Source organism: Rosa rugosa, unplaced genomic scaffold (assembly GCF_958449725.1).
Source record: "Rosa rugosa unplaced genomic scaffold, drRosRugo1.1 SCAFFOLD_211, whole genome shotgun sequence".
NCBI classification, from domain to species: Eukaryota; Viridiplantae; Streptophyta; class Magnoliopsida; order Rosales; family Rosaceae; genus Rosa; species Rosa rugosa.
The window spans coordinates 1-14383 of NW_026908933.1; the positions used below are offsets into that span (position 1 = coordinate 1).

The following is a 14383-nucleotide window of genomic DNA, read 5'->3' on the forward strand; positions in this document are numbered from 1 at the left end:
AAAAAGAGACTTTGGAAGAAAATGTGTCACCGAATCATATTCAAGTGCCACAGCATGTGGAGGGGGCAGAATATGTGGATTTGACATTGCTTGACTCTTCAAAAAAGGTAACTCTGTTTTCAGTTTACACCCATATTGGTAGAATTGATGAGTATGTTATTTCCGCAGGTTAGATTGATCTAGTATAAATTTAAACATATAGGCAGCGTTATAAATATTATTTTTTGCATGTTTTTCAGTCATCTGGAGCAGAGATTAAATGCAAGTTGGCATTAGGTTATGTTGAACATATTGTTGCTTATGCTACTGTTATGGACTGTGATGATGACAATCAGCTTATTCATGGTGCTCCACTTGGGGATGATAATCTGCGTGTTTCTATCTATGAGGCGGTTGAGGAGAAAGCAAAGGTCCCATTTCTGATTAAAGTTGAAATCGAAACTGTTAAGCAGGCTATGGGGAGTTGGGTAGCATGGCCTAAAGAGCTAATCATAAGGTCACTTGTGAAGGTAAGAAAGTATAAATGAAACTACTGCGATCACATTCACTTGTTTAAATAAATTTTCTTAAGTTTAGACAAGCTACATAACATCTAGGTTACATTTATTTCCTTTTTCTAGAAACCTATCAAGGATAATGCTGAGGAGAAAAGGAAAAAGAAAGAGACAGCGGATGAAGACTCAGAGGTACAATTTAGCTTGGCGTTAATGGCACCTACATTACCAGAATCATTGAAGATGCTATGTTAGTGGGGTGAAGACAAATTCAGAGACGGGCGTACCATCAGCTTCCACTTTGAACCTGAAGTCTTCGGATATTCTCGCAAGACCTTTCTAATGGGATCAGATGTTCGGTGACTTGCAAGCATGAGGGAAGTTAGTGGAACTTGCATTGCTGTGTACCAAAGGTAAAAAAAATTCAAATTTTCCATTACATATCATTGCTGCAAGTATGGTTGATGAATAGTTGCTGAAAGTATTTTATTTGGTATAAATGCTTGATAGGTATCTCTATGACCAGTTGATTGCTTATAAAATGGTAGACATGGTTGCATTCATTGACCCTTCTCTAATTGGTGCAAGTGGGACTGGGAATGGAACTATTAGGGCCCAACACATTAGAGATAGACTTGTAACTGCAAAACTAGGACAGATGTTCATGTTGCCATATAACTCGGGATAAGTCCATTAAAGTTCTGTTTTTCATATATTGTTTGCAATCAATTTGTGCCATGTTGAACATATATTCTATTACAAGATATATGACTATTTTGTATGCATGTAGTGATCATTGGATGTTGACAATTGTTGATCCGGACCAAGGCACTGCCTATTTTTTGGATCCTCTGAAAAGACGCTTACCCACCGGAGATTGGATGTCCATAGTGAAAACGTAAGTCACTGCTATAGATAATGCATTGCTGAGATCATTATATCTATTTAAAAATATATGTTGCCCCCTTCTGTTTCTCTCACATCTTCATTTTCTTGTTCTGATGTGGTGCACTAGGTATGTATAATTCTGAAAGGAAGAGGAAAGGCCGGAGTTCAGTTATGTGGAAAAATTTGGCTGTAAGTTTCACCTATGTATATAGTTGTCTTGCAAAAACAGTATTTGGTTTGTTGTTTAATCATCATTTGTTTTTAGGGCATTCCTCCCCAACCTAGCAACAAGGAGTGTGGGTACTTTATCATGCGATACATGAGGGATATTATTGAGGATAAAGACCTGTCATTATTTCCTGTAAAGGTAAACCCACCTATAAATGTAGTCACTTTACTTGGTTTCTATTGAGATTGTGGACATAACAGTTATGCATGTCTTTGCCTCACTTTGATATAATACATTGGTTTCAGTGGGAGAGGAGAGGTAGCAGCCACTATACCCAAGCAGACATTGATCAGATGCGAAATGAGTGGGCAAAGTTTGTGGTCAAGACATATGTGTAGGAGATGAAGGAAAGCATTTCCCATGACGTAGGTTGTTGCTGAAGGAAAGCATCATTTTGGCGTGCTTCTCTGCTGGTACAATATCCATGCACCATGTGGCATGTTTTGGAACAAATATTATGTATTTGTACCAGCATTTGATGTCCCAAGTAGATGGACATGCATTTGAGTGCTTTTCTTCTTTTTATTTTGGATGGGATGATTGGGAAATGCTCCATTTTAACATTTGAGGTTTATAATATGGGTTGGATTATTCATTTGATAGTTTGCAATATGATGTCTTTACAACTGATCACTGTTCAATAATTAGGTCCAAATGGAGCACCATTAGTAATGCACAAAATGCAGGCAATAAAAATTGTCATACAACAGATTTAATGTTAATGTTACGTTGTCTCAATACACCAAAATATGGGTACTCACACAATGCATTCTTATATATCACACAATGGTTTACCAAAAATGCGTCCTCTCAATTACACTCACACAACTATAAAAACAGAACTACGTTGTCCAGAACTAAGCTACACAACAACCATAGTCTCTAACTGAAGTCTGACGACAAATCAGAAGACAGTGAAATTTAAAAAAACGTAATCTGATAATGTTTTCCAACAACATATTGAAACAAGTTTCGTTGTCTGATGCATGCACCAACCATGCACAACATGGCTGCGCGACAGCTCTGCCTACCATCTGCCGAGAGAAGGCACAACGCTGATAACAAGAGTATGTCGACTGTTTTCATATCATACAACGGTGCATCACCGTTGTGCTATTTTTCATCACACAACGCGCCGATACACAACGGTGGTTGTCAATATCCCACAACGAAAAATATCCGTCGTCTGTTTCATTTTTTGGCCTAGTGACCAGAAGTGATACAATATATGTTAATGTGTATCAACAAGCTTGTGGAAAAACATTTCCGACCACTTTTTCTGACCACAATATCATTCTCGGAAATATTAGATTATATTTTTCCGACAGAAAAATATCAATTTCCGAGGAAAATATGACTCTCGAAACTTATTCATTTTTGATGCCAAATAGTCGTCGGAATTAAATATTCTTATCGGAAATAGTTTTTTCCGACCACTACTATTCGTCGGAAATAAGTCCTTGGAAAAAAATGGATTGGCTAGCAACCAATTTTTTCCTACAAGCAACGAATTATTTCCAACAAACATCTTTTGTCGGAAATACTATTTGTCGTCGTTGAGGAGTAACAATTTCCGACCACCGAAAAATTATTTACGACCACATCTGGCTGTCGGAAATATATCTTTTTCTGAGGGTTGGTCGGCAAAAGACTATTTCCGATGATGTTTTTTCCGAGGACCACCGAGGGCACCTAGCCGTCGGAAATAGCTTTTTCCGACCGGGAAAGTGGCTTTTCCGACCAAATTGCACCCTTGGAAATGACTATCATTGTTGTAGTGAAGTAAACATATATTAGGTCCTACTTTATGTTTCTAAAACCAGAAACTCAAGCAAATTCATTGAACACTGATGGCTTAACAATATTGCTTGAACCTTATCATCATGCTTCACATGATTTAAGCCATCTGATAGCAAGTATAACTTTAAACACATAATCGATAATTCTCAGACCATTCAACAAAAAACTGCAGCAATAACCAAAATCTGAAAATACCTCAAAATTTATTAATAATAAAATCTGTCATTACAAATAAGTTGTGATAAATAAAGTCAAAAGATCACAACTAAAAATACAAGAACTCAAAAACCTTAGAAATTTAAATTGCTCCAACTGGATTAACTCTCTACTGAACCTAAGCATCTAGATTAGCTAAAACTCCAATGTTGGCTGTATGCTTCTAGAATGCTGCTACTGACAAGGCCTTGGTGAAGGGGTATGCTAGCTGTGAATTCGTGTCAATGCTCAAAACAGCTATTTCACCATGTTTTACCCTTTCTCTAACACTGTAATACTTTAGATCAATATGCTTAGAATTATTTGATCTTTTACTGTTCTTGCTAAAGAAAACTGCAGCCTCATTGTCACAATAAATCACAAGTGTACCAGCCACGATATGACTTAACACTTTGGTCTGCATTAAGAAATTCCTGATCCAAAGTCCTTCACACACAGTTTCATATACTGCAATAACTTCAGCTTGCATAGTAGAAGTTGAAACAAGAGTTTGCTTCATGGTTTTCCATGCAACTGCACCTCCTGCAAGCATGAACACATATCTACAAGTCGACTTCTTGGAGTCTGGATAATTCCCTGGAAAATCCGAATTTGAGAATCCAACAAGTTTCAGATCCTCCTCTTGCCTATAAACTAGCATGTGGCTTTTAGTTCTCTGTAGGTATCTCAACACTTTCATCCCAGCTACCCAATGCTCATGGCCTGGATTAGATTGGAATCTCGATAAAATCCCTACTGCAAAAGACAAGTCTGGCCTAGTGCAGACTTGTGCATACATGAGACTTCCTACAAGTCTAGCATAAGGCTTTAACTCCATATTTTCTTTCTCAACATCACTTTTGGAACTTTGCTTCTTAGTTAGTTTATCTCCTTTGGACATGGGGACTTCTCCAGCTGCACACTTCTCCATACCAAACCTCTTTAAAACTTTGGTAATATAATTATGTTGAGACAAACCAAGTAGTCTCTGTGCTCTATCTCTTTTAATCTCAATACCTAGTACATAGGATGCTTCTCCTAAGTCTTTCATGTCAAAATTCTTTGACATAAAGCTCTTAGTATCTTTAAGAAGTTTAATGTTACTGCTAGCCAAAAGTATATCATCCACATAGAGAACTAGGAAAATAAAATTGTTCCCAACTGTCTTCAAGTAAACACACTCATCAACAAGATTTTCTGTAAATCCAAAAGTAGAAATCACATAATCAAATTTCTTGTACCACTGTCTAGAAGCTTGTTTTAGGCCATAAATTGATTTTCTTAACTTGCACACTAAATTTTCACTTCCAGCTTGTACAAAACCTTCTGGCTGCCTCATATAAATCACTTCATCTAGTTCACCATTCAAAAAGGCTGTTTTAACATCCATTTGGTGCAACTCTATATCAAAGTGAGCCACTAAAGCCATGATTATCCTAAACGAATCTTTTGTAGAAACTGGAGAAAAAGTCTCAGTAAAATCAATGCCCTCCTTCTGTGTAAAACCCTTGGCAACTAATCTTGCGTTATGTCTCTCTACATTGCCATTTGCATCTCTTTTGGTTTTGAAAACCCATTTACAACCTATAGGTTTCTGATTTGGGTCAGGTTCAACTAATTCCCAAACTGCATTTTGACTCATGGAATTAATTTCTGCTTCCATTGCTAGCTGCCATTGATGAGATTCATTACTTTCAATTGCCTGGTTAAAAGTAGTCGGATCATTGTCCTCTGCACAGTCCATTTCAATTTCTGCTTCTTGCAGATAAACAATGTAGTCACTATCTTCCCCCCCATAAGTTGGTTTTCTTGCTCTCTGTGATCTTCTAGGCTGAGGGTTGACAGGGACTTGATCAGTTACTGGGCCAGTTACTTGACCAGTGACAGTTACTTGGTTAGTTACTTGACCAGTGACATGGTCAGTTACTTGTCCAGCGACAATTACTTGGTCAGTGACATGACCAGTGATAGGTACTTGACCAGTTACATGGTCAGTTACATGACCAGGTACAGTTACTTGGTCAGTTACATGGTCAATGACATGACCAATTACATGACCGGTTACTTGATCAGGGACAGTTACGTGGTCAGTTACTCGATCAGTTACATCTTGTTCTAAAGGCAATACAACACTTATATTCTCATCCGACACAATTTCCTCAAAATCTGAGGTTAAATCCTCAAGATTTGTATTGTGAACTTTTTCACTTAGAAACTTTACTTGATGTGTTTCAAAAATTCTAGGTGAATGATGAGTAGAATATAATTTATAGCATTTAGATTTATCTGGATAACCTATAAAATAGCAACTAACTGTCTTAGGATCAAGTTTATTCAAACTTGGATTATAAATCCTAGCTTCTGCATGACATCCCCAAACATGGCAGTGATGAAGACTAGGTTTCCTGCCACACCAAAGCTCAAAAACAGTATTTTCTATGGCTTTGCTAGGTGTTCTGTTGCAAATATAATTTGCAGTTTTTAAAGCCTCACCTCATAGAAATTTAGGCAAACCTGTTGTACACATCATACATTTAACCATGTTCAAAAGAGTCATATTCTTTCTCTCTGCAACACCATTCTGTTGTGGATTATAGGGTGTTGTGTATTGAGCTTTAATTCCATTGTCTTGCAAAAACAAGGCAAATGGACCCTTTTGTTGGCCGGATTCAGTGTACTTGCCATAGAACTCACCTCCTCTATCTGATCTTACTGTTTTGATTTTATTTTCTAGTTGATTTTCTACTTCAGACTTAAAGATTTGAAAGGCTTTCAATGCTTGTGCCTTTTCTGAAAGTATATAAATATAACTATATCTAGAAAAGTCATCAATGAATGTGATAAAATACACATTTCCACAGATAGTTTGATGCCTAAATGGTCCACATATATCAGTGTGTATGAGTTCTAATAAATTTTGGCTTCTATATGCAGTCTTCTTTCTAGTATTAGTTATTTTTCCCTTAAAGCATTCAACAAGTCTGTTAGATCAGAAAAATCAAGTTCATTTAGGATGTTGTTTTTCACCAAAATTTTCAGTCTCTCTTTTGAAACATGGCCGAGTCTTCTATGCCATAAAAATGCAGACTTTTCATTTAGTTTGGTTCTTTTAACACCTGTTAAAGTGCTAGTGCTGCTGGTGTTATTTTCAACAAGTAAAATTTCTTGTTGAGCCATTGAACAATTTAATTGTAAATAATCATTCATAATAACACCAGAACCAATTTGAACAGAATTTTTAGAAATAAGAATTCCATTACTATCCATAACAAGTCTACAACCAGATTTTACTAAAAGAGAAACTGAAACCAAATTCCTTATCATGGAAAGTACATAAAAAACATTGTCCAAAACTAACAATTTTCCTAATCCTAAATCGAGCTTTAAGGTTCCAATAGCCTTGACTGCCACTCTCATGCCATTGCCTACACATAGGTTCACTTCATCACTTTTTGGGATTCTCCTCCTTATGAATCCCTGCAAAGAATTAGTAATATGAATAGGTGAGCCTGAATCTATCCACCATGACTGTGGTTCAACATTTATAAGATTAATTTCTAAGGAAAAAACTGTATTAGAAAAAATCTTACCCTTTTTGGCTAACCAGTTCTTATAGCCAGTGCAGTCCTTTTTCATGTGTCCTACTCTTTTGCAAAAGTAGCACTTGAACCTGAATGGCCTGTTTTCCTTGGCCACTGCAGCTGTTGAACTCTTAGTTATGGCTTTGGTAGGCTTGAGCTTATTCTGGGGCTTTTTCCTTTTAGGCTTCTCAATGAGGTTAATGGTTGTAGCAGGTTCCTTTTCTTCCTTGATCCTAGATTCCTCATCCACACAGATGGATATAAGTTCATCTAGAGTCCAGTTTCCCTTTTGAGAGTTGTAACTGGTCCTAAGATGACTAAAACTGTTCGGCAAGGAATGTAGTGCATAATGCACTACCTGCTCATCCCTAACCCCCATTAAGAGCTCTCTGAGTCTACCATTTATATTGATCATCTTCATAATATGCTCTCTAACTCCCCCTGAACCCATGTACTTCAAATCATGAAACTCCTTGGTTAGCCTAGCTGCTTCTGCTTTTTCACTTTCTTTAAACTTAGCACCTATGAGTTCCAGAAAATCTGATGCTAGCTCAGGCTCTTCTATACTTCCCCTGACAGTCTTAGACATAGATGTTCTGATGAGGTTCTTAGCCATTCTATTGTATCTATGCCACTTCTTGTAAAGGTCAGTATCTTTCTTGGTGATCTTTTCATTTAACTCTTCAGGCTTATCCTCAGTAAAGCAGTAGTCTATGTTCTCATGCATTCCCATATAATTTTCCACATAGTCTAACCAAGCTCTACAGTAGGTTCCAGTTAACATCAAAACACTGTTCAAGTTCATGTAAGAGTTACCTAAGGAGCAAAACAAAATTCATGTGAGTTCTCAATTTTGTAAAGAAAATTAATTTTAAGTTTTCTGTGTTTTATTTAGCTTTAAGCAACCAAAATAAAAACATACAGAAAACCTAAACAATCCATACTTGCATTCATATCAGTCCATAACAAAAAACAATATTAAGCATCACTTTTGAGCAGAAACTTAATATCCTGGAGTTCTTTATCAATATGCCATGTTCAATGAAAACAAGTTATCCAAAGAAATTTATCCACATCTTTAGACAGAAGAAAAATTTCTAAGTATCCGTATTTATTTTCATCAAGCATGCATACTGCTGTTTTGTATTCTAAAACCATACTTAACCACTTCTTTGGAAGATAAAACTGAAGCATAGTTTTAAAACACAAAACACAATTTCAGTTTTGTTACTTGATCAGGTACATGATCAGTTACTTGGTCAGTGACTTGACCAGTTACATGTACTTGATCAGGTACATGATCAGTGACCTGGTCAGTGACTTGACCAGTTACATGTACTCGATCAGTTACATGGTCAGGTACCTAATCAGTGTTTTCTGCCAACATCAATGAAAAAATGCTTTGTGCATCATAATCACATATGCCAACAGAAAACCACAAAACTCATGAGCTCTTTTACTTTACATTCTATCCAGATTCATCCTTGTAAGAAAATTAAGCTCTTGTATCTGTCAACTTTAACAATGTGTAAAAAATTTCTGGGAGATTCTTCATACAATTTTACACAATCACATACACAATACCATATCATCAATCAATTCAACATGCATATTCTAGCATAACCAAAATTGGTTCGATTCCAAGAACCCACAGAACAATCAAGAAATTGTAAATTTCATCCGGTCACCATCTACTCTAGCATAACGCACGTCGGGAATGCAACTAGGGTTCTGTCCATTGAGAAGCAAGTTGGTAAGTAACAGAAGACCACATTCAGTGATCGAGTAACCAATTGTAAAACCATAGTTACATGCTCACAACATATGCACAAAAGGATCAAGACTTACCTTCAGCAATCACTGGCATGGATTCCATCTTTTGCAGCTGCTAAACACGATCACTGAATATGGTCTTCTGTTACTTACCAACTTGCTTCTCAATGGACAGAACTTATGCAATAGTCGTGGTAGTAATCAGGGACCAATTCATCTGTATATATATGAGACTTAAACCTCAAGAAGCTTCCCATTAAAGCATTCCTTGTCGGTTTAGGTTTCAATGTTATATTCCTAATGTATCACCACTTGTAGCCTTTCTTGTAGACTAAGCAATGGATTACTATCCTTAATGAATTGATACACTACTTCATTAAGTCACTAGTATTGATTCACTGTTTGTATCCATGTTAAACTAGGATTGATATTAAGCTAATCATCAATTACTTTATGATGATATGTGTTATGTCCATATTTGATCTTACACAAATAACTAGCAGTGAGATATTCGAGGATGACGGAGATATCCAAGGCATACTTGTCAGATTTGAGGAAGCAAGCTATACAGCCGACCGGAAATTGGAGGCCGGCCTTGGAGGACCCATAGACGGATTTGGTGGCATTGGGTTGCCTCTACAATTGGATTTGAAGAAGGATGGGATTGCGAGGACCTAAACCTAGGAAGGCAGTGTGTAATTTCTTCAAGGAATGGAGGGCAAACATTGGTATTACGAAAGTGTCATTAATCTACAGTAGATCTCGCTACAGTAGGCGCTGCTGCTTCTACTTCCAAAAGGAAGGGTTCCCTGACTTCTGCTTTTCCAGGTTAAAAGCCATGGCTTTTGGAAGAAGCAGGCTTGAAGCTGATTTACCAAACGCTACTCTTACTGTTGCTTATAAGCGGGGGAGCTAAAAAGCCGCCCCCAAACGTACCCTAACGGTGCGTTTGGATGAGAAAATTATAAAATCCGTAGGAATTTATAAATTATGGAATCTTTAACTCCATCAATCTAAAATTCCATTAATTGCAATTTCTATTGTTTGGTTGCATCTATTTAAGATTTGAAATGTGTAATAAATTAAGATAAATAGAAAAAAATTTTGTTTTGGAAATAAAAATTGAATACTGCAAAGGAATTCGTAAATGACACCTATTTTAGTGGAAATTGAAGTGAGGACTTTAAATAACGAATTCCTTCGTTTTTTTTCCACAGAGAAATTTAAAATTTCCAATCTGATAATGTCAAACGAGGGAATTGACTTTTAGGAATTATGAAATCCTCACTTTCAATTAAATTCCATCATTTTTTCCCTCATACAAACACACTCTAAGAGAACCATCAAAATAGATCCACTACAATTGTACTACCTAAACTACAACACAGCTTTTTAAATTCATAAATGAGGCATGTGGTTGAACTGCATTTGTCCTTCATAGTTTATTAAAATTGTCCTTTAGGTGGACAAGACAGCCTACATGATAAAACAATTTCGCAAAGAATAAACTAAAATTGCATCGGCAAGGAATGGGTGAAGGCTTAAAATTGTATCAGTTGGCTTGAGTCTCATAGCTCTAAAAAACACAGAGAGAAAACCCTAAGCAAAAACAAAGCTACTATTGCATTGCATGCCTCGTCCAACGGCGTATCCTTGAGACGTCGTCATCGAACGGGCAAGCTCGAGTCAGTACACTAGTAAACTCTGACCGCAGGAACACCGACGATAGAGCTGGGAGGAGGTGCTACTTTTTGGTTTGGGTACCCTAGATCTTTTCGATCTAACCAATGTTGCTGTACAATTTCGTCAAGATTGTTGACTCGATCACCTGCGCAATAAGAAAGATAAGACAAACCCTTGGCTTTGTGAGAGGACCGATGTGGTATCGACCAAGGGTCCTCCAACGATCAATTTAGTTATGTTCATAGAGTATAATCATAAGAATAGAGTTGGAAGGAGTGTTTTACCCGAAGGCCAAGTTAAGTCGGAATAGACTTGGTTCAGAATAAATTAGATTACTTGGAGGCAAAACATGAGAATGCTTAATATAGAAGACATTTTAGGGTTTGTAGGAAACTCTAGTGGGCTTGGCACCCGTGGAGAGCCTGTTGGGCTTCCGATCCCCTTTTATTTAGCCGTAATGGTTTCCGTACGAAACACATTCGGCAGAGAAAACTTAGCGGGTATGTCACCACATGGTCGGACCCATTTTGGGCTTTTAATCCAGACTGGACGAACCCGATGGGAATCGTGGGTTCTGCATAAGTATTTGGGGCAAAGCGCTGAGCTTTGGTAGTTTCCCTGCTGGCAAGGTATTTGATTATTATATTTGGTTCATATCCGTTGCGGATTAGTCGTGGGGTAGAAACGTTCCAGAGATGGTTTTGCAGATTATCCAGACAAGTTTGGTTCAGGGTTCATTGTGGGCGTGGCCCATTCCCTGTGAAAGTACTTTTATCCTTTCGGTGCATTAAGCCGTCCAACCCGGGGCCAGTTTATTTTATGGCTCCACAACCAACAAAGACGATGGAGGCGCGCAAAAGATAAATGATGGCAGTGTTCTAGATTTTAGCGTGGTTGCTTGTGGTCGCCGGGTCAGATGATTATTGCAATTGCTCCCCTGTTGATGGGGATGATGAGGTCTGAAGGATGGAGCTGTGATCATCTAATCTTTATCCGGGTTTTTGGGTGGTCCTGCCACCAACGTCAGATTAGGTTTAAAGGACACTAAGACAATGTAATCTGATGGTGGTTGTGGTGCAATTTCGGTGGCACTGGGGATTGCTTGCTATTCGCAATCCTATTAGGGCAGAACGTGGAGATTGGGCCAAACCGTGGCTCTTGGGCCTATATTGGTGGGATTTTTTTTTTTTTTTAGTTGTATTTCCAATTCTTAGGATTTCCTTGCTTAAAATAAATCTCTACCCCATGATGGTGGAGCGAGGTGAGCTTTATCCCAGTTTGTGCACTGTGAATACCTTGTCTGCTCTAGTTGGGCAGCGAGTTTCTAGTGACATGATGAAACTAAGTGTTGCTGGATTTATTATCCGTTGGCAACATAGTGGGAAAGTTGGTTTTATTGTACTATAGCTTCTAGTGAGCAGTTCCTTTCCCGTACGTCACCACATTTGTAAAGAGAATTGAGTAGCTAATGTTGCACTCTCGCTAAATGGTGCGTGTTATAATACGAGGTTTTCTATTGGAACCTCCAACTTTACTCACTTGACCTCCTATACTTTTTACACCTCCTATCAAATTTTCAAATACTAAATTTACTCACTAAATCTCTATCAATTTCCTCAAATAACCTCACTCACATAATTTGCAAACAAACTATTATCTTTAAACTAAATAAGTTAGCCATTTCAATGATTTATTACTATATAAATCTTAATTACATGTCCATTCCTTAATCAGACAACATAAATCTCTTATCCAATAAAAAAAAATCAAACACAAGGTATAGGGTTTCAAAAGTTAATTTCTAATCAACAAGAAAATGCTTTAACATGAATTGTTCAGTGTTTTTTTTTCTTACTTTTTTTGTTTCTCTTTTAGCTGTGCAAAGAAAAAAAAAGAGTAATATGAGTTCAGGATGTATATCATACATTTTTATATCACATAAATCATAGTTTTAATTCTTACTAAATAATATAAATGCTTTAATGAGTATATAGTGAAATTGAAAATGAAAATAGATAAGAAAAATAATAAAGACTGCAATCTAATATTATTGAATTGGAAATTCTAAATTATTGTCTTTAATAGTCATTTTATAGTAGGTTATATATGTCATTTAATAATTCATAATAGAGTGAGGTCAAGTGAGTAGATTTGGACTAGGGTTTTCGTCTCCGAGCTTCTCGGAGCGAGTGACCTTGGTTTTTTTCGAAACCTAGGTTTCGACTGGCGACGGCGGCGCTTTTCCTTCAGGCAAGGCGACGATCGTGGACGGCGGCGACGCAGGGAAGGCTGTTTGCGGCGATCGTGGGTGCAGCGGGGGGCTTCCTGGTTTGGAGGCTTCTCAGATTGTGTTGGTGGGTTTCGATCCAGGCGGTGGCAGGCGTTGATCGCTGCGAGGTCAGTGGTGGTCCACGACGTTGATCGCTCCAGGTGTGCCAGGCTTCTATCGCGGTTGTCTCAGAGAGGAGGCAGTGGCTTGTGTGGTGTGATCCAAGTCGGAGATCTGCTGTCTAGCTTTTGAAGGACGGCGGCAGAGATTTGTGATCGGAGGTTCTGAGGCAGATCGCCGTCTGTTGAGGCTCCGATCGCGGTGTGACAGCGGAGGGTGCGAGTTCGGACGGCTTTGAGAGCGGGTGCTGGTGGTTCCCGGGCTCCGTTGATCGGCTTTTGAAGTAGGCGTTCCGGCCGGTCTCTAGGAGGACCCAGTGATGGTGGAGGAGAGATGGAGGCCGCCGGAATGGTGAACGGCGGGGCTGCCTTCTGGGAAGGCCAGTCTAGTCCGGCTGGTGTGAGGAAGTTGGATCTTGGTTGTGGGCTCGGGCCTCTGCCATACTGGGTTGTGGTGCAGCCTAGTGATCTGGGCCTTTGGCTCAGGTCTCCTTTTTCCTTTCACTAGTTTGGATTGGATTGGGCTTTTGGGGAGGAAGATAGTTTATCTTCTAGCCCTATTTTGTCTTCTGGATGTTACCGTGCTCTGTGTTGTTGTGTTGCGACGTACACCATTTGGGTCTTAGGCGTCAAGATGCTCAAGATAGTGGTTCCATCTTTGGATAGGGTAGGGTTAGGGGAGTTTTATTTATTTGCTTTTCTTTTATGCAGTTCCTTTAGGTTTTCGATTTGTTGGCTAGTAATAATTTAGCTGCTTTGGGCAGATTGGTTAGGAGCTACAATGCACGGATACGCCATTTTGGCTTCGTATCCCTTATCGATCCAGGATACGGGTACGATACGCTCGGATACGCGTGGATACGCTCGGATACGCGGATCCTATTTGGATACGGTTTGGATACGTTTGTATCCTATGTAGATACGTAATGATGTAATAAACTAGATATGCGGGGGTAATACTGACTTTATACCCTTAAAGAAAAAGAAGAAAAAAAAACAAAAGACTTAGAGATCGAGATCGAGATCTCAGCGCCGCTTTGACCGAGTACTTCTTTTCTCCTCTTCTTCGCAAGTCGCAGCTTGATCCAGACTTCTCCTCTTCTTTGATCAATCAGACTTCTCCTCTTATTCGATTTTCTTGGAGCTTGGAGCTTCAATCAGACTCACTTTGGGTACATTCAAGTGATGGGCATTTTGGGACTTAAGGTTGATCCGTAGTTGAATTTGAAAGGTGGGTTTCTGAGATCGTGGTGGATGATGAAGATGGGGTTTTCAGAGGACATGAGAGGTTTGATCTGAGTATTAAGATTAGGAAGAGGAGGAGAAAGGAGCAGAAGAGGAGAAGTCTTGAG

General features: G+C 38.5%; 1 protein-coding gene across 1 annotated transcript; it reads left to right on the forward strand.

The window, feature by feature from the left end:
- The first annotated feature begins 8 nt into the window (after positions 1-8).
- Positions 9-1387, forward strand: LOC133724209 (uncharacterized). The gene is made up of 4 exons (XM_062150921.1): positions 9-107; positions 240-509; positions 621-907; positions 1285-1387. The coding sequence occupies exons 2-3, from the start codon at positions 312-314 to the stop codon at positions 747-749; spliced, it is 327 nt and encodes a 108-aa protein (XP_062006905.1). The 5' UTR covers positions 9-107; positions 240-311; the 3' UTR covers positions 750-907; positions 1285-1387.
- The last annotated feature ends 12996 nt before the right edge of the window (positions 1388-14383 follow it).

Bases quoted from the DNA above. Each gene is read 5' to 3' on its own strand.
- LOC133724209 (XM_062150921.1), top strand. From the start codon at position 312: ATGGACTGTGATGATGACAATCAGCTTATTCATGGTGCTCCACTTGGG. The intron at 510-620 runs GTAAGAAAGTAT...TCCTTTTTCTAG, and splicing joins TCATAAGGTCACTTGTGAAG to AAACCTATCAAGGATAATGC.